The 25836-nt window shown below is 23.6% G+C and overlaps 8 protein-coding genes across 8 annotated transcripts; 2 read left to right on the forward strand and 6 right to left on the reverse strand. All coding sequences in view use genetic code 6, as the record gives it.

Moving 5' to 3' along the window:
- Window positions 1-801: 801 nt before the first annotated feature.
- On the reverse strand, window positions 802-1989 carry TTHERM_00637410 (cytochrome C oxidase assembly protein COX11; the record flags this gene model as incomplete). Its single annotated transcript, XM_001032402.1, has 3 exons — window positions 802-1232; window positions 1437-1595; window positions 1683-1989. The coding sequence occupies 3 exons, from the start codon at window positions 1987-1989 to the stop codon at window positions 802-804; spliced, it is 897 nt and encodes a 298-aa protein (XP_001032402.1).
- Window positions 1990-2812: 823 nt separating this feature from the next.
- On the forward strand, window positions 2813-3655 carry TTHERM_00637420 (glycosyl hydrolase family 16 laminarinase; the record flags this gene model as incomplete). Its single annotated transcript, XM_001032403.1, has 1 exon — window positions 2813-3655. The coding sequence occupies one exon, from the start codon at window positions 2813-2815 to the stop codon at window positions 3653-3655; it is 843 nt and encodes a 280-aa protein (XP_001032403.1).
- A 1017-nt stretch (window positions 3656-4672) lies between these two features.
- TTHERM_00637430 (hypothetical protein) lies at window positions 4673-7315 on the reverse strand (the record flags this gene model as incomplete). The annotated part of the gene is made up of 1 exon (XM_001032404.1): window positions 4673-7315. The coding sequence occupies one exon, from the start codon at window positions 7313-7315 to the stop codon at window positions 4673-4675; it is 2643 nt and encodes an 880-aa protein (XP_001032404.1).
- A 326-nt stretch (window positions 7316-7641) lies between these two features.
- On the forward strand, window positions 7642-9980 carry TTHERM_00637440 (hypothetical protein; the record flags this gene model as incomplete). Its single annotated transcript, XM_001032405.2, has 7 exons — window positions 7642-8361; window positions 8416-8684; window positions 8734-9091; window positions 9149-9238; window positions 9293-9333; window positions 9389-9844; window positions 9899-9980. Exons 1-7 carry the CDS (start codon window positions 7702-7704, stop codon window positions 9978-9980), a joined length of 1956 nt encoding a protein of 651 aa, XP_001032405.2. The 5' UTR covers window positions 7642-7701.
- A 497-nt stretch (window positions 9981-10477) lies between these two features.
- TTHERM_00637450 (enoyl-(acyl carrier) reductase) lies at window positions 10478-11432 on the reverse strand (the record flags this gene model as incomplete). The annotated part of the gene is made up of 2 exons (XM_001032406.1): window positions 10478-10838; window positions 10957-11432. 2 exons carry the CDS (start codon window positions 11430-11432, stop codon window positions 10478-10480), a joined length of 837 nt encoding a protein of 278 aa, XP_001032406.1.
- Window positions 11433-12359: 927 nt separating this feature from the next.
- TTHERM_00637460 (hypothetical protein) lies at window positions 12360-13529 on the reverse strand (the record flags this gene model as incomplete). The annotated part of the gene is made up of 2 exons (XM_001032407.2): window positions 13187-13529; window positions 12360-13138 (listed from the first exon to the last, which is right to left on the reverse strand). Exons 1-2 carry the CDS (start codon window positions 13470-13472, stop codon window positions 12360-12362), a joined length of 1065 nt encoding a protein of 354 aa, XP_001032407.2. The 5' UTR covers window positions 13473-13529.
- A 259-nt stretch (window positions 13530-13788) lies between these two features.
- On the reverse strand, window positions 13789-18359 carry TTHERM_000637469 (calcium-activated chloride channel protein; the record flags this gene model as incomplete). Its single annotated transcript, XM_012799047.1, has 8 exons — window positions 13789-14063; window positions 14114-14170; window positions 14222-15039; window positions 15093-15241; window positions 15462-16122; window positions 16187-16536; window positions 16830-17365; window positions 17432-18359. The coding sequence occupies 8 exons, from the start codon at window positions 18357-18359 to the stop codon at window positions 13789-13791; spliced, it is 3774 nt and encodes a 1257-aa protein (XP_012654501.1).
- Window positions 18360-19512: 1153 nt separating this feature from the next.
- Window positions 19513-25568, reverse strand: TTHERM_00637470 (hypothetical protein; the record flags this gene model as incomplete). The annotated part of the gene is made up of 3 exons (XM_001032408.2): window positions 19513-23007; window positions 23062-25388; window positions 25514-25568. The coding sequence occupies 3 exons, from the start codon at window positions 25566-25568 to the stop codon at window positions 19513-19515; spliced, it is 5877 nt and encodes a 1958-aa protein (XP_001032408.2).
- Between the last annotated feature and the right edge of the window lie 268 nt (window positions 25569-25836).

Here is a 25836-nt window from a genome sequence, read left to right on the forward strand (position 1 = left end):
TATATTTTCATTTAGTTTTTTATTTTCTATTCTAGCATTTATTTTCAATCAACTTTTTGTTAATATAACTTCTATAATATTTTATTCAATTTCATAAATAAATTAAATGCTGTAAACTTATCACTAAAGATAAGTTGAACAACTATAAATTTAATTAAAAAGATATATAATATATTTAAATAGTATTCATGATATTTCTATTAAAAATATATCTCTATATTTTCATTTAGTTAATATTTTCTATTTCTAGAATTTATTTTCAATCAACTTTTTGTTCATATAACTAATATACTATTTTATTACATAAATTAACAAACAATACAAATTTATTTTAAATTAAATTAACTTACTAAATAGCTAACTAACTCACATTAAACATAGCTATTACTGAAATTAAATTAAAAATTTAATATAGAATTCATTTTAATTTAAAAAATAATTAGATTTTATGGCTACATTGTGAGTTACAATTACACTTGAAATGCATTATATAAAAAGTTAGAAAGACTTTTATTTCTCAAATTTGGATATCAATAACAATAAAAAATTAAAGCTTTTTAGAGTGAAAATATTCAATAAATATTTAATTTGAGTTTAATTTATTAATTTTAATATTTCAGAATTCAAGATTTAATGAGTTTTGATTTTATTTAAGAAAAATCAAAAGCATAATCATTAATTAATTTATTTATTCATGAATTAGTTAGTTAGTATTAGTTAATTAATACATCATTTATATGTAAAATGCAGTTATTTTTTCTGATAAACATTATTAAAATTAATTTAGTTTAATAAACTATTTCACTTAGCTAGTGCTGGTTATTAATCGTCCGTTCTAATTAACTCCTCTGCTTATCTTCTCATAGATTTATTTTCCATAACAACACTAATTCTATTTTCAACTTCTTTTTGCTTTTATAATTCCTTCTCTTTTTATTGCTTTATGACTCTCATTTGTTCAAGAACTTTCTTATTTTCTTCTATCCTCTTCTTCTCTTCTTCAACGAATTTAAGCATATCTTGTTTCTTACACTTAATGAATCTGTATAAGACTCTAATTTCTTATGTATGTAACAATAAGGGATCATCAGCTATTTCAGGCTCTAAATAGAAGTAAATAGGTAGTTGAAGTTCCTCACGAGGATTCAACAATTATTGATTAAAGCAAAAGCACTAGATTTTACTAAAGTAAAGAGAAGCATCTTCTGGAAAGATATTGTAAGTAGCAAATCCTTTTTATCAAAAATTAAATTTACAAAATCAATTTATTTGACATATGTCAATGCAAAAATAACTTAGAAAGTTAAACAAAGAAATTTCTATTTGAAAATAAATAAAGCGAATTATTTTGAATGGCACTTATTATTAGCATTCAAATAAATTATTTTATAAGTGAGATTATGGTTTCCAAATCATTTTATTATTTTAAAATATACCAATAACTGGATCAGGTTCTTTATTGTGAGCTCTATAGAAGACGAGAGCAGTTTCACCTGCACTTACAATAACTTCATCTTAAACTGGCTCGAATTCCCAGTCTACTTCTGGATCAGATTCAGCTTTAAACACAACTCTGTATTTCTTATGGATATGTACTGTGATTTTATAATTATTTAGGGTATTATTTATGTGAATTAATCATTTTAATAAAAGGGTGTTATATGAAAATTGAATAACTATACACTATTTATCTTTCATAGAGTAATCCTTTTGTTCAAAATTTCCTGATAAACCTACGTGTTCACAAAATAACTTATAAAAGGGAACCATTGCATAACACAATCCAAAAACGAAGGCATAAAGACCAAAATTGTAGTAAGTATGCAGTTTTCTTTCATCTCTGAATTAGGTAGAGTCATTCCAAGGTTTTGAAGGTTTTTTGTAGAATTTACTAAAGTTGAATAGCTGTTAATTTTTGCTTAAGCTACGAAAACCATTTTTTTAGATATTATTTATAGGTACAGCGATAAAAGCTTTGAAGACGTTCATTTTTAAGTTTGGTAGTTTATTTGATTAAATTAAAAGTAGCACTTAAAATTTCTTTTTATAGAAGTTTATAGTATTAAATATTCTTTTTAAAAATTAATTTTGTTAAATGATTGAATGTTTAAAGTTATTAAAATTCAATTTAATAAATCCTTTATAGTTCGATGTGTTTTGTTTGTTTGTTTATTTGCTTTTTTTGATTGATTGTTTGTGATTGCATATAATTAGGAAACCTAAGCCAATAAATATTATACCGCTTGTAGGTACTATTTTTATTAAATTTTAATTTATTTTCAAAATACATTTCTCTATTTGCATTAAATCATTAAAATTTAATAAATTTCTACTTTTTTCAAATATTTATTTAGAAATGATCCACTTACTCAACTTGTGTTTTAACTCCTCAAAATTTATTTCTTTTCATTGTTGCTAAAATATCTTTTTTATGTAAAACTAGTATTTTTTCTAGCTAAAATAGTATTTAAACTCTTTTTTATTTGTTTAACTAAAAAGACATAAAAATTATATTTTACTTTAATTAAATGTTTTTCTAGACCTTTCTCATTTATTTATTTATTTTTGATGTTTTAATTAATTTTTAAATAAACTGTTATAAATTTTTCATTTAATAAATAAAAAAATTACAGTGAAAAAATAATGAAAGCATTAAATACTCATAAATTCATATTAATATTTATTTAGAAATATTTTAATACTTTAATTACTAATTATAGCTTATTAAATATTCAAATTGTTTTTACTTTTTTTTTACATAATTAAATTAAATAAATAATTTGTCAGAAAAACAAAAATAAAATTTTGGTAAATGAAAAAAATTTTTACAATTTTGTTATTACTTTTCATTGCTAACACTTCTTTAGCATTCAAGACCACTACTGCTGAAGAATGGGAGTTAATTTTTGAAGATGATTTTAATGGAAATACAATTGATCAAAGTAAATGGACTGCAAAAGATCATTGGCCTCACACTGATGTAGAGTTGCAGCTTTACATCAAGGAAGATGCCTATCAAGAAAATGGAAATTTAGTTATCAGAACTTAATTCAACCCTACCTACTACTCTCCAGATAATAAAACTTACAATTATACTTCTGGTTGGATAGATACATCTTTTAAGTTTAATTTTACTCATGGCAAACTAGAATCTAGACTTCTTCTTCCTAAAACTGGTATTAGAGATAATATTTGGCCAGCTTTTTGGACTAAGGGAAATACTGAATCAGCTGATTGGCCTCACTATGGTGAAATAGATGTTATGGAAATGGATAGCTGGAATGATGATTGGACTCCATATATTTGGGGTACTTATCACTGGGGTCCTAGAAGAAATGATCTTTGCTAAGGTTGTGGCACAATTTACCCAGATAAGAACTTCAATCTCACAGAATGGCACACTTATTCTATTGAATGGGATGAAAAAAAGATTGATTGGTTTGTAGATGGAATTAAATACAGAACAACTTATGAAAACTAAATGTTTTGCAAAGGATGCAAAGGGATAGTAAAATTACCTACACATCCTTAGTTTATCATTTTCAATACTGCTGTTGATCACTTCGCTCCCCCAAACCCTGCTGATTACCCTAAGTATATGTACGTAGATTACGTCAAATTGTATTAAAAGAAGGGATCTAAGTCTAGTTTTTGAAAAGAAAAACACTTATTCTTACCAAGTATGATTTGAGTTACAATCAAGTATCTTTAATTTACTCAAATTAATTTGGTGGTTGTTGATTTGCTATATTGCGAAATAATCAAAATAAATAAACAAAACAAACAAAAAAATAAAAAATATAATATAAGCAAATTTTAATTATAAATTAGTGCAAAATGACGCAAATCTTTATTTTTATTTGAGATATAAATAATAAAAGAATTAATGTTTTATGTAATCTAAAATTGGTACATCTTTCATTATAAACTTTAAATTCTATTTCACAATTATTAATCTAAGTAAAAAAATTTAACAATCATAAATTAGTTATAATCATTAAAAAACATAAATAATTCATAGATGATTTATGCACATTTTAATTACTGTAATTCATTTTTTTGGCGTTATTAAGTGAATTTTTTAATTTTATTAAACAAAAAAACTTTAAAAAATATAATTTTAATTTAAATAAAGTTAAAATTCAAAATAGAAATATATTTATTTATGTTTAAATATTTAGTTAGTTTGTAGGTTTAAAAATAACTATGTTTGATTTAGTTGATTATTTTATCTTAAAATGTTAATTTTATTGAGCTAAAGCAAATGAATTTTATATAACTTTATAAAATTAGATAGACAACTAGCTAGTTAATTATTTAGTTAATAAAAAATAGCTAAAAGAATTATTCAAGCAATAATTATTACCTAATTTGTTTTCATTTAAAAATGAGTGAAAAACATTACAATTAATAATTTGCATAAATATTATTGCTACGAGTTTTAATAATTTGTATAATTAATTATTCTTGCAGCAGCTTCTTTTATGAGTTTTTATTTCTTAAAGTATTTATTTATTTATTTCAAAAGAATTAAAATAAAATATCTTAATTAGTTTATATTTATTTTATTTATGGATAAAAAGTATATTTTTAAATAAACAAAGACTCTGTAATTAATTATTCTTTCTTAGAGATAAATCTAAATTTTAGAGAGTATGTATAATGCATGTATTCAAAAAGAATGATCTATATTATTAAACTGATTACTTCTTATTTATTATGCTATGTAATTTATTTTTTTAGGAGAACATATAATATTTTCTCTCTGAAACGATGAGTTGATTCTTATTGCAGCACACTTCTTTAGATACAACTCTTTTTAAATCATGTGATCTTAGTAGTTGTTTCTATTGTTATATTCTTCCTAAAGGTACTTATCTCCTTTACTTATTTTTTCCTTTTAAATTTGATAAAATGACTGCATGGTTTTGTTAGCTTTATCTAAATTTGTTCTTGATATCTGCTATTTTAACTCTTCCAGCCTTCTTTTTCTTTAGGCTTCACTAGTTGACATCCTTGTTTGAAGTAGCTTTTTTGCTTCTTGTTTTACTTAATTCTCTTAAGTCTCTATATTTTGCATCCTTTCTTCAATTTCTTTTTATTTTTTTTCAAATTCTCTATTTATTTCGTTAATATTTTGACTTCTCTATTTTTAAAGTTGCTTTAAGAATTTAGCGCTTTTACTATATTTACTGGCTATTTCTCCTGCTATCTACTCTTGGAGTTACTTTTAGTATTCATATTATTTCAAAAGCACTTATGCTTTTTACTCGTTTTGAGTTTTTGTTTTTTCTTAAATTGCTTGCATCAAGCTCTCTCTTTTTTAATTTTTCATATCTATGCTTTCATCCATTCGCTGAATCTCTTCTAACTTTTATTTCATCTCTTCATCTGCATTAATGGCACTTTATTCTCTCATTATTTGTTACTTTAATTATGCCTACTTGTCTCTTTCAAATGACATGAGTTACTTAATTTCTTCTTTTTTTTGTTTAATATTTAAAAAATGCTCATCTTCCTATTATATTTTTTGGATGATTTAAAATCTGCGATTGATGTCTTCTTCTTTCTACAATTAATGATAGTTTTTTTTCTCATCAATATAATTATTTCTGTCTTTGATCTTTTATAGTTTATTTTATAGGTCTTCTTGTTTTCTTTAATTACATAAAATTTTCTTCTTCTTTAATGTCACTTGCAAATTCGATTACTCCTCTTCATATTTTAATGCTTCGTGTATTCTTAAATTAGTTAACCTTTCTTCAACGATTAACTTTTTTTTAATTTTCTTTTGGAAATCATCTTTGTTATATCTTGATTTTTATATTTAATTGAATAAAGGCTTCACTTAATTAGAGTTCACTTGCTCTTTGTTACTTTAGATAATCTCACTTTTCTCATACATAGAACCGTCTAATTCTACTATTTTTTCATCTAAATTTCCTCCATTTTCTTTATTAATTTAAGAAGCATCTTTTGACTAATTCAAAATATTTGGAGTGAATAAAGAATTTCTAGATGTTTGATTTGCTTCTTATTATTATTTAAGCTACTTTGTTATATTTGATTCATTATTAAGTACTTATTTTTAAGGTGAGTAAGATTAACCTGGTGATTTTATATTTTTAAAATTAGGATCGCTATTCTTAAGTTTTTTAGATGAATCCATATTTTGGCTATTGTCAAATTAGGGATGGCTGCTTTACAATTTCAAGTCTTCTATAAAATGACTACCATCACTGTTCATTACAATACTATTTATATAATCTGATTTATTTGCATCTGATTATTATATTTTTTTTACTCTACCTCGAGAGGAGCCTCCTCCTTTCTCTATATCGAATTCGCGATAATATTTTGAATGAGTGAAATTCTAATAGAACTTCTCTATTTTATTTTAAGCCGATGCCTTATTTTTTTACTTTTTTTATTCAAAAATAATCCTATCTCTCTCTTGAATGATAGATTCTATTTTATAAAACCACTCATTTAGAGCTGTTAAGTATCTTCTCATTTGCATTTTAGTAGACTCTTAAATATTGTAAAAATCACTAACTTATATCCAATTTTTCATATCTTCAACCCTTAAATCTAAATTTTTAATTGCCTCAAGGATAACAGGATCTTCAAGATTAAGCACTTGTTACGGTGAGAATCTGCTTAATTGTTATAATATCCACTCAGATTTATTTTTTCTATAAACATTCTAAGAGACTAAGTTATTCGCTTACTTCATTTATTTGTTGGTCATTCTAAGCTCTGCCTAGTCTCTCATCAGCATATATTATTAAAGCTTTTATGTAGGAGATTGACTCTTACCTATTATCTTAGATTCCACTTCTTCTGTGTATTTTTAAGATGTATTCTACTAGACTTATGCTAAAGTAGAATTATCTGTTATAGAACCTATTTTTTTGACCTGAGAATTAGCTAAAACTTTACTCGCTTATGATTGTTATTATTTATAAATCTTTTCTGATTTCTTATCTTCATATTTATTCATAGATTGCCCTAAATTGATTCCACCATCTTTATTTTAGCTCTGGTTTTAATTTTAAGGTGAATTTGATCTTATTCTAAAATTGTTAAAAATGCGGATAGAATCTTTGACAGGCTTCTGCTCATCTCCTTATTTTTCTTTAAAAAAATTTTAAGCCGCCTTAAGTAAAATGTAATTTTAATTGAGGTTGTCAATCTCTTCTTTCGTATTTTCAGAATATATGTCTATTTTTTTAATCACAGAATCGCTTTATTGATTTTCAATTATTGGTTCATTGTTTTATTAGTTTTCCAATTTGATAACTTTTAGAAGCATTTCATGTAATAAATTTGCATATATTTTGTATAATTAATTAATTTGCTTAATTTCTTTATGAATTTAAAATCATAATACGCACTTTATTTATTTTATTAAAACATGGTAAAAAGTTTTTTCTAAAATAATTTATCACAGAAACTTTAAAAATATTATTTTATTAAAATTTATTTTTTTAATTTATTGAATAAACTGGAATTTTGTTTATAATTATATAAATATTATTTATTTGATAAGACTTAACCACAACCGCTATTTAAAATATTTATTTAGAAATCAAATCATCTTTTATTATTTATTCATTGTATTTATTTTTGTTTCGTTAATAAAAAATTCAAAAATTTTAATTAGAAATATTTACTATCAAACAAAAAAAAGATTACTGGATGAACACAACTGCTAATAATTACAATAGTTTAAATAATAAAAATTACGCAGCACTTTATAGTCTAGCTGCAAATGCTTTAAATTAGAGTAAAAATGAAAGCAATTAAAAGGTTTAAAATTAACAGGAGCATACTGGTCCTCCATAGCTTACTAATTTAAATATAACGCCATATATTCCAAAAATCATAAGCAGACAAAATTATTAAGAATCTTCAAACATAGATTTGGATCAAACAAAAAGTTAAGATAATTAAAAGCAGCATAAAAGAGTTAACACATATGATGGGAAATAAAATAATTAAATCTAAGAATAAAAGTACAATTACGATTATATGAATATGGTAAACAACTCTAACCAGCAAAATTTTTCTAAGGACAGTTAGGCATAGTTACTGAATATAAACAAAAACAATCAATAATATTTATAATTACAAAATAATTATCAAAATTATAACCTCCCAGATACTATATAAAGTAGCAGAACTCCAGCATTTGTTTTTTCTAATTCAAGTTTAACTTCTCCTTAGTAGGGATTCGGAGAAATTATTGATGTTTAAAAGAACGCTTAGCAATTTTAATCACCATAAGATGTAGAAGATTCGCAAAATAACAAAAATCAAATTAATTTTCAATCAAATAAACAAGATTTAAACTTAAGTGTAAAAAATATGTTTGTTAAAAATTTAAGTGGTTAATTTAATTTTAATTTAAAGGGATTAAAGACATAAAATTTAAATGACCAACTCAGCTAATAGGATCTTCAATTTATAAATATTAAATCACCTTAAAGCAACTAACAAAACATACTTTAATATCAGAATAACTCTATACAATCTTTGCCTAATTCATATTACTTTAACTCCTAAGCCACAACTAAAAACTACTCTACTCCTAAGGAATAAAGTTAGCATATCCATTTTACTCCTTAGCAAGAAATATAAAGCATCCTAAAGTATAGTGAAGCTTAGACCAATAATAGCAGGTAAGAATTTGTTTAGTAAATAAAAAATTCTAATATTAAAAATTAAAAGGGTTGGACAAAACTATGTTCAGAGCTGCACAAATAGTCCAAGTACTCAAAAAAAATAAACTTAATCAAGTAAGAGGTAAGAAAAACCAATAAAATCATTGAATGTTTCTCATCACAATTTAGAAGATTTTTAGCAATAATAATAAGAAGTTTTAAATGAATAATAGAGATAGCTAAACCAACAAATTAAAAAAATTTAATCTCTCTAAAATTCTTTTATTTAATTTAATGAAAATTAAAATGACAATTCTAATTAATCAATGCAATAAACATCTCGAATCATTTTTAATAACTAATTAAATCAGCTGCAAAGCTCTTACAGGAAAGAAGATTATCTAGGAAATTTATAAAGCAATGAAGTAACTTTAATTTTTTTTACAATTAGGCTAAGTAAATGTAACCAATAATTATTTTAGAATAATTTTGATATAGAAGCAAATATTCAACAAATGAATGACATTTGGGCTAAGATATAAGTTGCTGTTAAAACAAAAATAATTAAGCAAGTAAATTAAATTTTCAAAATACTATTTTTTATTATTATTATATTTTTATAAAAGTAAAATTAAACAGAAGACACTAAAATTATTGATTAACTTAGGTAAATTAACAAAATTTAATCTTTATTTATTATTAATACATAATTATAATTAAAGCATAGCAAAGCAATAACTTTAAATATATGGATAAGAACTTAAGTTTAAAGAGTAATAGACTGAAAAGTACTAAAAAGAAAATGAGCAATTAAAATAATAAATTTAAAATTTAACAGACAAAATATCTTACTTAAGTGAGAACGTGAGTGGATTCTAATCTGAATAATTACAAATTATAAAATCATTATAAAATAAATTAATAGAAAAAGAAAATTTTATAGTTAATCTTTAGCTGCAACTAAAAAAGAAGCAAAAATTAGAATTAAATACATCTAGATCTGAAAGAGATAATGAAATTTTGCATTTAAAGTAGCTTTTGGTATAGAAAACAGATGTAATCACTGATTTAAAAATAAAAAACTAAATGCTTAAAGAAGAAATAGTACAGTTAGGATAAACTTAAGTGTAAAAAGAAAACTCCTATCCAGAGCAAGGTCAAATTAACTAGAAGAAAAAGTAAGTTATTAATATTATTTTATTTATTTCTTAAAATAAACAACAAAATAATAGGGAATATAGTCTTTTAAAGTAAAAGGTTAATCTTTTAGAAGAGGATATAAAAAGATTCAATGATGAAATTAATTTAAAATGATATTATTAATGTATCTAATTACTCTTTTTTAATCAAATAATTCACTAAATTAATTATATTTCACCGAAATTTTGTAAATATTTTAAATACAAACAAAATTATTAAATTTTGATTTTTTCAATAAAAAAAAATTTCAAAAAATTTATTATTACCAAAAAAAAAAATGATAATTATTCGTTTTTTACTTTTTTATTTAAGTAAAATATATGAACTTATTTTATAAATTATTATTTTAAATTAAAACATAATTAATAGTAGAGCATTATAATTATTAAGTTAGTGGTTACATTTTGACTATAATTTTATTTTTTTTTATTTTAAATCAGAAAAATATATTTAGAAGAATTGATTGGCATAATGTTTATCAATTTTATAAAATAAACACCATTAACAAATTTAAGTTATTTTAAAATGTCAATTAAATTAGAATTTAGTAAATTATTTTCTTTAACATTTATTTTCATTAATAAATAAATAAACAAACATGCAAACACTAATCAAAGGCTTGGATTTAAAAGCTTGCGGACTTGAGGTGAAAGTAGAGTAAAGTTAGGGAATGTTAAAACTGCTCCTCCATCAACAATAATTGTTTATCCAGAAATGTAACTGGCTGCATCTGAAGCTAAGAACATAGCACATTCAGCAATATCGCTTTTCTTACCTAATCTATTTAAAGGAATAGTTTCCTTCATTGATATGCTTAAACCGCCTTCAGGAGTTAATTTTTCAAAGCCTGCAGTTCCATCAATAGCACCTGGGGCAATACCATTAACACGGATACCTTGGCTTCCTAATTCTACAGCTAAATGTCTAGTAATAGCATCAATAGCGGCTTTAGCAGCACCTGCATGAGTTTATCTGTTAATTATAAAATAAATTTGTTGAAACAAATAACAAATTTTTTATTTAAATATTAAATCTAGAATTATATTAATATTAATCTTTTATTAAAGCTAAAAGTAAATATTGATCTTACAGAGCTACACCACAGACTTAAAGTGTAGAACTTATGTTAATAATACTTCCTCCTCTACCTTTCAAACATTTTGCATGTACAACTTTAGTTACTAGGAAAGTTCCTTATAAATCAATTTCAATAACAGTTTTGAAGGCGTTTGCACTCATACTTTCAAATGGCACTAAGAAATTTCCTGCAGCTCCATTAATAAGGACATCTATTTTACCAACTTTCTCAATAAAATAATCAACTGCTTTTTCAATATCTTCTAACTTTCTAACGTCGCATGTAGTTCCATATATTTCAGATGATCCTGATTCTTTTTTTAAACTCTCAATAGCTGCTTAAATATTTGGAAGCTTTCTGCTCATGATGCAAACTCTAGCACCATACTTTAAAAAGCCTAAAGCAATACCATAGCAAATACCAGTAGCTCCACCTGTTATTAAAACAATTTTTCCTTTTAAAAATCCTGGCTTGAATGTGGCTTCCATATCTTTTTATTTACTTATTTATTGATTTAAGTTATTATAAAATTTTGTTTCTACTATTTATTTATTTGTTAATTTATTTATTTATTTTAATTATTCGTTTAATGCTACTTTTGATGTAGTTTATATATTATTAAGAATAGGATTTTGGCAATTGAAATAGTGATATATATATTTATGACGATACTATCGCACTTTTAATTGCGAAATTTATGTCATCGTAATAGAGTCATTAGTATGTTACTAAAAAAGGAAGATTCTAATTGAAAAAAGAAAAAGAATATAGTTGAAAGAAGACCATTCAGGTATTCAATTTACCTCACAAAATAATATCAACTAAACTTTTTAATTACTAATTTCATTTACATTAAAGCTAAATTTTACTTAACAGTTAAAAATATTTAAATTAATAATTGTGAAAATTCATAATTTAATCATTTATTTAAAATTAGGTAATTATTAATTAAAAGATAAGAGTCTTTATTTTTAAAGGTAATATTTTTTTCAATTACAAATTAAAGTATGCTTACTTAATAATAAAATAAAGTGTTGTATAAATAAATTCTTATTTTTTTTTATAAATTAAATTTTTAGATTTTATAACATTTTAAAAAAATTTTAAGTTTATTTTATATTTCAATAAAATAATTAATCAAAAATTACCCCAAAACAACTTCTAAATTATATAAAATAAATAAAGATATTAAAATATGTGTTTTATAAATCAAATTAATATAATTTAAGCATTATATTTATTATGTAATTAATTATCAATTTTTAATATTATTAAAAATTAATTTAATTAATTTTTTTCTTTTTACGTTTTAAGAATTGATGAAGAATTTAATTATTATTAATTACTATTTATTTAATTATGGATTTTGAATATTATCAAAAATTAATTTAATTTATTTTTTATATCTACAAAATTCAATTAAATTTATTATTAATTTTATTTACAATTTTATAGACTCTCTGTTCATAAAACTAATGTATTTAAAAATTATTTGTATCTTTTAACGGATGCTTTAAGTTTTACTTTACATTAGAAATCCATTGTTAGGAGTTTAAAGATTTATTATTAAGATTTTATTAAGACATTTATTAAAGCATTCTTTTTGTTTAGTTTTCTTTATCTTCTTCATTAGTTTCTTTAGCATGATTTTTAATTGGTGTTTTTGTTTATTATTATCTATTTTATTTTTACTTTTGATTATTTTCATTACTTTTTAAAAAATATTTTCTGTTTTATGAAGACCTCAACGAATCAAGTTTTTGCTGAGTAAAAGATTTTATATTTGGAGATTAATCTTTTTAACAATAATTTATTAGATTTTATTAAAATTAACTTTATCTACCTCTCTACTATACTAATTAAGCACTATTTTATATTTATTCTGTATTACCACTAGCTTTTGAGTTAAAATTGGCTTAATTAGATTAAAATTTTTATTAATTTTTTATTTCTAATTACTACTCTTAGTTCTACTATAATATTTAAGAGTATTTTTTCTTGCTAAAGAGGCTATCTCGAAATGCTTCTGAATCAGAATTTTAGAAAGATGCCAGATAATTATATTAAATTGCATCAGCTTCTTATTAGCTGAAATGATACGGTTGCTCGCATCTGTAGATATCATTTCCTGGTTAGCTTTGATTCATATTTTAGGGTATTTAAATTATATATCCTTGATCTAATTAGCTGTTCACTTTAATATATTAATTAAGTTTTTATAAATATTTTAAAATAATTTTACAATTTTTAGAACAAAGATTAATCTTTGTAAGGTAAATCTAATTTATTGAAAGCTAACTAGGTGTAGGCGTTTGGTTTTATTGATCTGGATAGAACTAAAAGTTTTAGTGAATATGTATTTTAGGACTGACTGGATCTTTAAAGCATTCCCTATTAAAACTTGGAGTCTGTTCGTTTAGATTAGTGAATTCAAAATATCTTTGAGTATCTAATCTAGGAGATTACAAAGTAAATTGTGAAGAATTAGTGAAAGCAGCTTCTAATATTGACTAACTAGATAAATTCATTTTGGGCAATATTTATTATAGTTTTTACAATTATTAATTATATTTTTGTAAACTGTTTTGGTTTATTAAATCTTTATTTAGTAATAAAATTTACTTATAAAATATTAAATGTTGGTTGAGATCAATAAATTATTTAATAAATTAATAAATAAATAACTAACTTACTAATTTTAGTAATTTTTTGAGTAAAAAACATACAAATAAATTACATCTTAATTAATTTATAAATGATTGGTTATCTTAAACCTTTTAATAATTTACAAAACACATATCCAATAAAAAATGTGTAATTCATAAAATTTCTTTTTTTTTTTTTTCAATCAGCTTTCTTTTATTTAACATTTTAAATGTTAAAGTTAACATTACTAACAGTTACTTATCCAGAGTTATCCTTTTTGAAACCTTTGATAATTCTTTCAACAGCCACTTAATTTCTTTTATTAATAATTAGAGCTTTTTCTGGCACATCGGGAACTAATAAGCTGATAAAATATTTTATACTTAAAAATAAAATAAGAAGAGAAACGAAAGATATTAAAGGCTCATTTCCTGTCAAGTAGTCTCTATATTTTGAAGTATAAATTATAAGACCTATTTTTATTAATTAAATGTAAATTATTTTTTTTAAATTAAATATTTACCTGCATTACCAAAAGTCGAAATGAAACTAATTGCTTCGAGAATGACTAGCCAAGTACCTAAATTTTTTTAAAATTAATAAATTATTTTAATCTTAATAAATAAAATACCAATGTTTGAAGCACCCTTTGGTATAGGCCTTTAATATAAGTAAATTAGTTTTATTTTATCAACTTGCAACTAGATAATGTTGTTTCCAAATGCTATAGCAAATGTAGGAGGAAATGAAAGACCAAACAATGTTAAGAAACTAAATTTAACAATCAGTTGTAAATAATCTTGTACAGTTCCATCCAGATCATCGTTAGTTATATATGGATTCAAAAGTGACTAATCCTCTATTTCTTTATCAATTCTGGTAAAGGGATGTATTTCACCTCTAGATAACAACTTTTTTTTAAGTAACTTCATAGCATTTTATGTAGCAAAAGGTATGACTACTTCAAGTACCGTTTTTATGATCATAGTTAAGAAGATGGTAATAATATTCGCCTACAGAACATTAAAGCAATTTATTTCACCAGGAACTGTTGTTTTCACTGTTTTTCCATTAACCACCTAAGTTTATACTACTTAAGAAGCACATAAATTTAGACTGCTAAATGGAGGAATGCTGTTAAAAAATGAGATCAAAATAAGCGAGTTGAAGGTATTGAAAAATTAAAACAAAAATAGCTTCGCAATATAAGAGTTTTCATATGAAGATAAAATTTTATGATTTTCGATTTTATTCAAAAAGTTAGCAAAGACATTATAAATTTAGGTAAAAATAACAATCTAAAGTGAATTCATAACGTTAGTTGCTAAGATTGCATTTGAACCTATAAACGCTGGAGGATTTGTTGTCCACTCTTATCTCAGATTAAATATGTTATACATAGTCAGTACGACCAAAAATATGATAAAAAAACTTCCAACCATGCCTGCACTTTTATAATTTAAAATAAATTGTTTATTTTTATTTTAACTTTAAGAATTTACAGCATAATCATTCTTCTTTTTACAGGTGAGAAGTACTTTTCATTTATTTTATCATTTACTATTGATCTTTAGTAAACACCAATAAATTCAGGTCTTTCAGCCTCATCTTCTTCAAATTTTTGTTAACCAAATTCAATAGTAAATAAAATCTAATGAAATATTTTTAAAACAATTATTTACTGTAAATTTGGATAAAATGCAATTAAATTATTTAATTCATAATTAAAATTATGAGAAAATGTAATATTTTTAAGAATTCATTAAAGTTTAAAAAAGATAATTTGAATAAAAAATTTAATCTTTGTAGTAGATAAATATTTTTTTTTATGAAAAGTTGTTTTATTGTTTAAAATAAATTTTAAAACTTACTTATTAGCGCTTCCAGAACTCAACAAAAAGTGTAGACCAAAGAATTATAAAGCAAGCAAAAAGTGTGTTTAGATAAAACTCAACAATATCACTAATGATAATAACTTTTAGAATATATATGATTATTCCTATAAAGGCTAGATATGATAAATGGAAAGTAAAAAATTAGACAAACTTAAAATAGAGCGCCAACTTTTCACCAAAATAATCTCTTAAAGAATCAATTTGCACAACCCAAGGCTTTTTGATATCTAACTCATTTTCTTCAGCTACACTATCAGCATCAAAATCAGCTCCTTCAGCCTCATCTTCCAATAATTTAAAAAACTTTCTTAATTCTTTTTCTGTTTCTGTTACTACATCATCGTCAACAATATTTGCCTAGATAAGTTTTTTAAACATAGGAGCTTTCTCATTACCTTTAAGCTAATAAGGATCATGAATGGCCATAAATGTCCTTAAATACAATTTGCTTTTTGATAAACCTTCTAAATTTATTTAATTTACTACCATTGAATAAGTAAGCTTTATTCTTTCCATATTCAAATACTTAGATCTGTTTTTTTTCTCGTTTACTTCATATCTTCTCCATATAAATTAACCTTTTTCATTAGTTGTCTCAAAGTAGTCAACAAATGCAGAAATTGGACGAGTATCTAACCTGTTTACAATAATCATTTTAATTCAATATTTTCAGACATATGTAAAAATATTTGATTACTAACCTATCCCATATGTTTTGCAAGACCTTTGTTTTACTGAGAGATCCATTAATCAAGTGAAAAACTTCATTAGTATCACCAAGAGCTTTACGAAAAATTAACTTATAAAGAAATGCTTCATTTTAAGTAATTAAATCAAACTTTCTGAGTAACTTTTCTTTTTAATCATTTTTTGCAATATTGTGCAGCTCTAACATTTTCTTTTAGAAATACATCAGATAATCTAGATAAACATAATAAGCTTCCCATTCCTCCCTTGAAGTATTTTCATCATCGTCATCTAATATTTCAGCCTTTTCGTTATCTCTGTTAATATTTAGCTTTTCAGACAAGTCATCCATAAATTTGTTAACCTTTTTTTACAAATCAAAAAAAATAATTATTCAAAACTTAAATTAAAATTCTGAACAATAAATCATTATTTTTAAATTCAATTTTAAGATTCATTTTTTAATTGAAAATTAAATTTATTTGAATTATTTATTTATTTACTTCACTCTTTCTTCAATCAAAATAAATTTAATTTAATAATTTATTTTAGAAGTTTTTAAATCATGAATGAGTTTTTGACATAAAAAATTTCTTAGCATTATCAATTATTTATTGATAAATTAATTGAACTTATATTCATTTTAATATATTTTACCTTAATTTACTTTAGTGCCAAATTAGTCCAAAATAAATCGTTATTCCACTTTTTCACAACATCAAAGAGCATTTTTGTTCTATCTTCAATTCTACGAAAATTTCTTAATGTTTGGGCTTTCTTAAATGTTGGCTCTTCATCTTTATTTGTAAAATGTTTGTCTTTCATAATTTCATTAACACAGCTCTATATTTACTTCTTAAGTCTTAAAGGACGATATCTAATATCACAAGGCTCTAAACTAAAAAGGTCAGAGTATCCTAATTCTAATTATTTAGTGATACGAGATTCTTTTGCTTCTTTATCAAAGTCTTTTTCGTTTCCTTTCAACACCATAAAAATGTCTTCACCAAACTCAGAAATAAAGCATCTAGTGTGAAAATTTACATTCCTAGTAAGCTTAGATTAGATTGTAAATCTAACAAGTGTTAAAAAATCCCTAGGTTAATCATTGCTGCAAAGCCATTCAGTTTAATAGAGTGGATCATCTGAATATTTTGTTAAAAACCCACCTCCATACAGCTTTTTTTTTACATCTTTATTTTGATTAAAATGAAAATTATTTGTGAAATTAATGAATAAATAAATATAATAATTAATACCTTTAAATTAAATTTTTTCATTTAATGGAACTTCCATTAAGAGATCAGTTAAGTATTATTCTTCAATAAGATTAAATCCATTGAATTCACCTTCTTAGCTTAGTCTAGCTAATTTAAGCTTTGAAAATTCTTCTAAGTAGAGATCCCATTTTGTTTTATCTCTCTTTTTTTCTTTCTTATTTCCAATCTACTTTTCTTCATCATTAATATTAATATTCTCTTCATTTTAAGGATTTAAATTATTTTTTTATTTTTTACGATTCTTTTCTTTCACTAATTCCATCTGTTAAATTTATTATTTCCTCTTCATTTCCATTTCCTATTCTTTTTACTTTTGTTTCTGAGGATCAACTTTTTCTATATAATCATCTAGCATTAAAAATGAGTATAAAAACGCCTTTCTTTCTTAAATAAGCTGGGCAGATGAATAACCATTTTCAGAAAGTACTTTTAAAAAATTGTCATAAACGCTTTCTGCTTCAACAAATTTTATGTAGGGTGTCTTACCAAAGCATTTTTCTTTATCTTCTCTATCAGGATTAAAGAATATAAGAACCAAATCTCCTAAATTAAAATCATTATAACTTCTCTGCATTTCTTCGAACTCATGCTTGTTCAAAAAGTCATCAACTAATACTTTTTCTTCAACTTAAAAAACATAATTTTAAGTTTTTCTATCTGCAATATTATTTTGCATAAATCTCATGTAATCAACAATCATTTTTATTTCCTGTTTTCTTCTTTCAAGCTTTTGCTTTGCTTGATTTTCTTCTTCATCTTTTTCACTTGTAAATTTTTTAGTTTACTATCCCTTTTCCCCATCTTTTTTTTGTTCATCTTCTTCTTCCTCCTAATCACCTTTATCTTTATGGTTAGGATCTAACTTTTCTCTATATCTGATTTCAGAGTAATCGTATGTTGGAAACATGTAAAACCTGATATAAAAAAAGTATATTTGTCAGAAGATATTATTTTTGATTATCTTCTTATTCAGTAACAAATACTAACCTCTATTTTTTATTAATTAATTTTAATTAAAAATTTAAATATTAAACATCAAAATCTTTAAAATTTTAGATTTTTTTAATAATCAGCAAAATCAAAATGAAATTTTTAAATTAGTTATAAAAAAACTTTTGTTGATATTAATCGAAATTCATTGATTAATTTAATAATCATATCTAAACATATCTTAAGATGAAGAAAATACAATTAAAAATATATAATTTGTTAGAATTTTCTAAATTTATTTAGTGATTAATTATTTCTGCTAAATAAAATAAATAAGAGAGAATTTAATATAATCTAAAAATAATATTTAGGAGCATTTAAAGAGCTTTTTAATAAAATTTTATAAACATTAATTTACACATATATATTAGAAGAAGAATAAAAACAATTAAATTGCATTTAAATAGACTAAGAACTAAACAAACATTATTTTACTTTATTATTTTAACCTTTTAATTAAAAATTTAAATATTAAACATCAAAATAAGATTTTTTTTAATAATCAGCAAAATCAAAATGAAATTTTTAAATTCGTTGTAAAAAAATTTTTGTTCATATATATCGAAATTTATTCATTAATTTAATAATTATATATAAACATATCTTAAGATGAAGAAAAAACAATTTAAAATATAAAATTTGTTTGAATTTTCTAAATTTATTTAGTGATTAAGAATTTCTGCTAAATAAAATAAATAAGAGAGAATTTAATATAATCTAAAAATAATATTTAGGAGCATTTAAAGAGCTTTTTAATAAAATTTTATAAACATGAATTTACACATATTAAAAGAAGAATAAAAACAATTAAATTGCATTTAAATAGACTAAGTATTAAATAAACATGATTTTACTTTATTATTTTAACCAATTAAAACTACCTCGTTAAATATAAATAAAATAAATTTATTGATTATTTTTTAATTTATTATTTATAATTTATGTAATAAATGAATGAATTAATCAATAAATTAATGAAAGGAATGAAATGCTATTTTATAATTATTTGAAATTTACTTCTAAACTATTTTTTTTTCTATATATTTTTTTGTTAAATTAAATTAAAGTTTTCATTAAATTTAAAACTTTTAACTGAGTTGTTTTATTTTTTGGTTAAGTAAAGTAGCTGTTTGCTACTGCATTAAGGGACCTGAATTTCCATTACCGTTACTTACTTAATAATGCTAATTATAAATTTCATGCTATTAATTCAATTATTATTATTGAATTGGTCTATTTGGAGATGTGTTTAGTAATTTCGATTGTTAATTAGATTCTTATTAACTAATTGTATTTACTGGATTTTGTTAGTTTTCACTGCCTTATTTAGAAATACTATTATGCTTCCAAGCACTTAAGTCAGCATAATGTCCTTAGTAGCTTCCCCTGCTTGACTATATGAATTTTTAATTACTTCCTAAATGCTCATTAGATTTTTTTCTGTTTTTGCCATTATTTCTTTAAGTGTAAAACCCATTACCCAATTAAAATTCATCTTATATTTTTTTAGCCTAGGCTAACTATGTCTATAATTAGAATTGCCCATTTATTTGCGAATTAAAATGATTTTTATTATCATCATTATTTTGAATTATTTTTTTCTTTTGTTCCTTTATCCTATCAGGTGACAGAGTTACTCCGATTTAGTTCTTAATTTTTAATTAATCATTCTTAGATGTTTAGTTATAGGGAATTTGCTAGTTATTATTTGAAGGAGGACTGCTAAGTATCTCCAAATTTAATTATTATTATTATTATTATTATTATTTGCTATTTTACTAAATTTAATTATTTATATTTTAGCTATTTTAATTTAATAAATTTTTATAAGAATTCATTATCTAAATTTAGCTGTCTTCACTCTGATATGGAGCTTCAGTTTTAAATATTCGCTAATCTGATTACTTTTAAATATGGTTGATTAAAGAGCTGTTAGATAGCTGCTAGTTGATATTTTGTGGAGGCTTAATTAATGGCTAGCTTTATCTAGGACTATTAACTTTTTTAATACTTTCAATCCTCTAATGATTAGCTTAATTGTTACTATTATAATTGCTATCAAGGTTGGCATATTGCTGATTTAGTGTTTGCAGTTACTATAAAACCTAAGAATTAGTTAAATGTTAATTTTATTGTTAAAACGCATTTAACGAAGGATTACTGCTTATTCCATTGACATTTGTCTATCCATTTATTATTGATGGATTTAAAATAAGGTTATAATTCTAATTTTACAAATTTGTAGGATGATTGCTATTTTTACTGTTAAAATTGCTTGGATTCTAAGATTTTTAATTATTTATTTTTTAACTTTAATTAGCATTAGCATTAGTTTGGGCAGTGTTGTTAGAGGTTAGATTATTTATATAATTTGAGCTCCCAATAATTGAATTAATATTATTTACAGATGAATTTATTGATTGGTTACTAACCATACCATTTAAGCTAGTAGTAATTGCATTATTTTATATCCCATTGCTACCTTTCTGTCTCATTTGCAATTACTTTTTCTTGCTATCTGCTGCATTTATTTACATTTACTATTGCTAGGATCCTATTGCTCCATAAACAGGAATGTTTCCATTTTAGTTATTTACTTTATAATCTTATACCTTTATTATACTTGAATTTCTAGCAGAGTTTAAAGTTTCTAGGTTGGCAGAAATCTGGTTTTAAGATCCAATCGAATCTTTCTACTTTACCCTTTATTTGCATAGACTTTTAATAAATTTTTAAGAAATATCATCACTCTGTATGCCTTTTATCTTAGTCTAAATTCTTGTTTGTCCGCTATTTTATTATTTTTTAACATTTTATTTTTAATAATTTTAAATTGATTATTGAACTAAGCGAGGGGATTAATCACTCTCTACTGTGTATTAAGCTGCTTGTGAAGAATTCTGGAAAAACTAAGGATTCTATAAATTTTATTATGGAGATTAATTATTCCTATTCTATTAATTTGCTAAGCTACTTTTTTAATTTTGTTACATATTAACTTAAGCAGCATTGTCTTTTATTTATTCTGTTTCCCCATTTTTTAAAGCATTTTTGTAAAATTTATTTATTGTGTTAGTCAAAGCATTAGTTAAAATCTTTTATGAAAGTGTTTTGTTTGAGCTCTTTTAATTTGGATGTGAGGGGCTATTACCATGATGAGATACTAATTAAGAATTACCATTAATTCCGAAATGGCTTTGTTAAACTTAAGGGACACTTCCATGATGAGATGGAATGTGAGCTCCAGAATTATTATTAGTGTTAGAAGCAGCTGCTAGATTTTATTTTATTTGCTGTAAAAGTTAAAGTTGTAAATTACAAGAAGAATTTTCTTGTTGTTAAGTCTAAGGAAGAATCTGATTTTAGCTTATTGAGTTACAATTTGTAGTTATATTATTCATGCTATTATTAGGATTTATTTGAGTGTAATTTGTTTGCTCATCTCCTCTTTAGTAATAATTGCTGTGTACTACATTGTTTGTATTTTATTTTTGATACAAATGAGAGTTTTATCCATTAAGCTTGTTGTTAGAGCTTCTTTTGTACTGAGCTTTTTTCTATGAGATTTTAGAAATAACTCCGTGACTGTTAAGAGAAGGAGATTTGCTTTATTTTAAACGAGGGTTTTAGGTATCACGATCTGTGCATATCCTACTTGGACTATTCATAGAAGATTTTTACTCTCCAGCACTAATAATTTTATTCCTCAAATTAGAAATGTTTGATATTCTTGTTGTTATATTATTAGAAGATTTTGTATTTATGGAATCTTTAATGAGTTAGTTTATTACAGAGTTATTCACTTATTAAGAATGATCTAACGTTGTTGTTAGCTAATGAGCTTAACTACTTGATGTCTTTCCTTATAATTAGTTTTTGTAAGGATTTTGAGCTGGACTCACAGAAACCCTTCCAGATAAAACCTCAAATGAAGTTTGATCTCTCACCTTACTAGAATTATTATGTTTTTTTAGAGAACTGTTATTGTTGTTGTTATTATTATTGAGATGGTTTTAACTAACACTGTTTTTTTTATCACCAACTTGAGTTTTAGCTATTAAGCTATTAATGTGAGACAATTTTTTGCTCAATTCAGGACTTTGTTCAGAATGAATATATTTTAAGCTAGGATCTTCTTTTGAATTAAAATTTTTCTTTTTAAAATTTCTAGGTGTATAACCAATAGGCGATATATCGTTTGATAAAGGTTTATTTGCATATACTTCACTTTGTTTACTATTTTTCTTTTTTGTGCTGTTATTTCTGCTTTAACTACTGTTAGTAATTTTTTAGATGAAATTTTCTTAATTATGACTTTAATTTATTTAAGTTTATTTATTTTCTAAGCTCGCAAGTCTATTTGAGAGTTTTAGCTTTTCAAAGATGGATCCTAAGTTAATTTCTGTGAAATTTCTTTCTGTAAGCAACTTTCTACTACTATTTTAGACAGGCTTTCCACTGTTATATTATTTTGCTTTTCCCTCATTAAATTCATTTGTATAAGCATGGTTAACTTTACTCGGTTTTAGCTATTTTTAGTTGCTGGAAGATATTTCTTTTTTATCCTTAAAAAAATAATAATATAAAAATTCGTTTTAGTTATGTAAAATGGATATTACTTTTATATCTGGAGACAAAGATGTGTAAAAAGGATGTTATGAATTTTATGTTGATAAAGTTGCTTGTTAATTTCTTCCCATATTAAGAAAGTCATGCTGCTTTTTAATCTGAGAAAGAATATACTGCTGAACTTACTAAACAGATTTTTGCTAGCTGTTTTACTTTTTATTCGAATCATTTTGTTTAATCCTTTGAGGATCAGTTTTGTTATAATCTTCTATTGATTAACCTAGTAATTGTGTTTGTTAAAAAGGAAAAGTATTTGATTATAAATCCTATATATTTAGTGGAAGTTATGAATTAGAATTTCTGTAAATTTCATTTTAATAGTGTGGATTATTTAGCAACATAAACCCATCTCTAAATGTGGGCTAAATACTTGGTTCTGAGCTCCTTCCTTCTGTATTTATCGAATTCACGTAAACCACATTACTTCCTAAATGAAGCTCTTGCAAATTTAACTTATCAAATTATTTTTAAGTACTTTGAAGCTATGGGTTTGCTGGCAAATTTTACCAATTTGTTCCAATTATATAATTATTTGTATTAAATGCATTTAGTTGGCTGGGTTAAGTGGCGCTGCTTTGAGATATTAAAGTGCTAATTCTCTTGGACGGATCATAATTATTATTAGAATTTTTATTTAAGTATTAATCCCTTATATTAATATTCTATGTTAATGCTTCTTAATCTATATCTAACAAATTATGATAATTTTATATTCCTTGCATTTACATTTATTCTATGATCTAATTTATATTTTAAATATTACTTTTCTATAGTTTAATCTATTACGTATTTTATATTTCCTATTTTTCAAATTAAACACTCTTATCATCTCCTACAATAAGTTCTAGAAGTCTGGGATTTTACTCGTTTTCCCCTTAAAACTCATTTTAATCATCATGCTTTTTATCTTTTTGCAGATTTGAATTGAAATCAGTAATTTAAACCTATCTTTCTTCATCCTCTTAATTAAATATTTTATTTTAATTTTATGAATTTGATTCTTAGCTGAGTCTAATACTTTTATATTTTTATTAAGATTCCTAAACTATTTTATTTTTTGATTAAGCATTTTCGATATTCATTTTTGAGTTGCTAAATGATGGGTAATATATGTCATGAGTTGATGTCTCGAAGCTCATTTGCATAATAAAATTTCTATAATTATCATATTCTTGGTAATTCTAAGAATTAGACTATTCTTCTGATTGATTTGATTAGTTTTAGGAGAGTCCCATAGACTAAGAAAGATGACTATAAAGCACTTTTGAAGGCAGATTGGTTTTCTTTTTGCTTCCTTTGCTATTAGCTCCTGCTTAATTAGAATCATTATTTTTCTCTGAGGAATAACCTTCGCTATCACTAGAATCATCCTTATTATAAATATTGTTATTTACATTATAACCAATTCCATTATTCACATTTTTAGCTACTTGACGCATGAATAACCTTGCTTGCTTAACATTTCTCTTTTAAATTACCTTGTATTAATTCGTAACTATCAAATTAGGCCTTGTCTATTTGTATGAGTTTGTAAAAAAATTAGTTAAAACAGCAAGTCTCGGAGGCACTTCTTCTACTCGATAGTATCTTTTTAAATACTCGTTTTCATCGTAGAAGTAAGTATAATCCTTTAAAGTAATTACATGAGGTAAAGCATAATTTGCTAAAATCTCATTTATAGGTTTAGCAAAATAAAAATTAAATGCTTCAAAATACCTAATATGTAAATTTTCTCTTAAAAACTTTATCCTAGAAATATTCCAATCGCAAAACTAACAAATTTATTTAGTTATTTGCTCTATTTATTAAATCTATTTTTTATTGTTTGTTCTGTTGTTCTAAACTGTTTTTAATATTGCACCTTAAGGTATTTCGGATTCTTCATAATTTTGCTTTTAAAATTTTTAAGGAGCTTAAGAAATTTTCTAATTCATTTTATGCTTAATGTCATCAAAGTTTTAGTGTGGTAAGTTTTCTTAGTTCTTTTTATTTACAAATATTTATTCTGTTTATTTAAATTGTTATTTTTACTGCTACAATCCACTATCTATCATTTACTTTTCCTCTTCTTCTAAATATTTTATGTTTTCCTCTTAAAAATCTTCTTCTTATCCCTAAGTCATTTGTCTTTTATAAATATAATCTAATATTCCTTCACTCTCTTAATTTGAATCTTAACTCTCATAATCTACATTATTTCCATAGCTTTCGTACATTTCATGATTTCCATAATGGTCTTTATTCAAATTATGCGATACTAATTACTCTTTATCTTCTTCTTCATCATCTTCATCGCCTTCTGTCTAGTAATTGTATTCTTAATATAATTCAAATTATTAATTAGAATTGCGAATAACGTAATAAATTGATTAGCTAAATAGATAGCCTGAATGCATAATATTTTAACTTGTTGAAATATAAATTAAGTGCTAATAAGCTTACGCTTTTTTGCTTTATTGTACTCTTCAGTGTATGAATCATAGCTAGAGACTTTCATTTTGTTAGTAGAATTGCTATTGTGTAAGCAGGTCAATCTATCTAAAATTCAATACTCCTACACGTTTATTTTGGAACCTAATTTTGTTTCTCTTTATTATTTAAATGAGTAATCAATATCTCTTCAATCAAATGTAATGAGCACTCAAGTGCGCTTTTATTTTTGCAAAAATTTCAGGAACAATTGTTCTAATTTCAACTTTAACTCTCCTTTAATAAAATAAATAAATAAATCAATCAATGAATCAATAAATTATAAGACCTAAATC

Source organism: Tetrahymena thermophila (genome assembly GCF_000189635.1).
Source record: "Tetrahymena thermophila SB210 genomic scaffold scf_8254528, whole genome shotgun sequence".
NCBI classification, from domain to species: Eukaryota; Ciliophora; class Oligohymenophorea; order Hymenostomatida; family Tetrahymenidae; genus Tetrahymena; species Tetrahymena thermophila.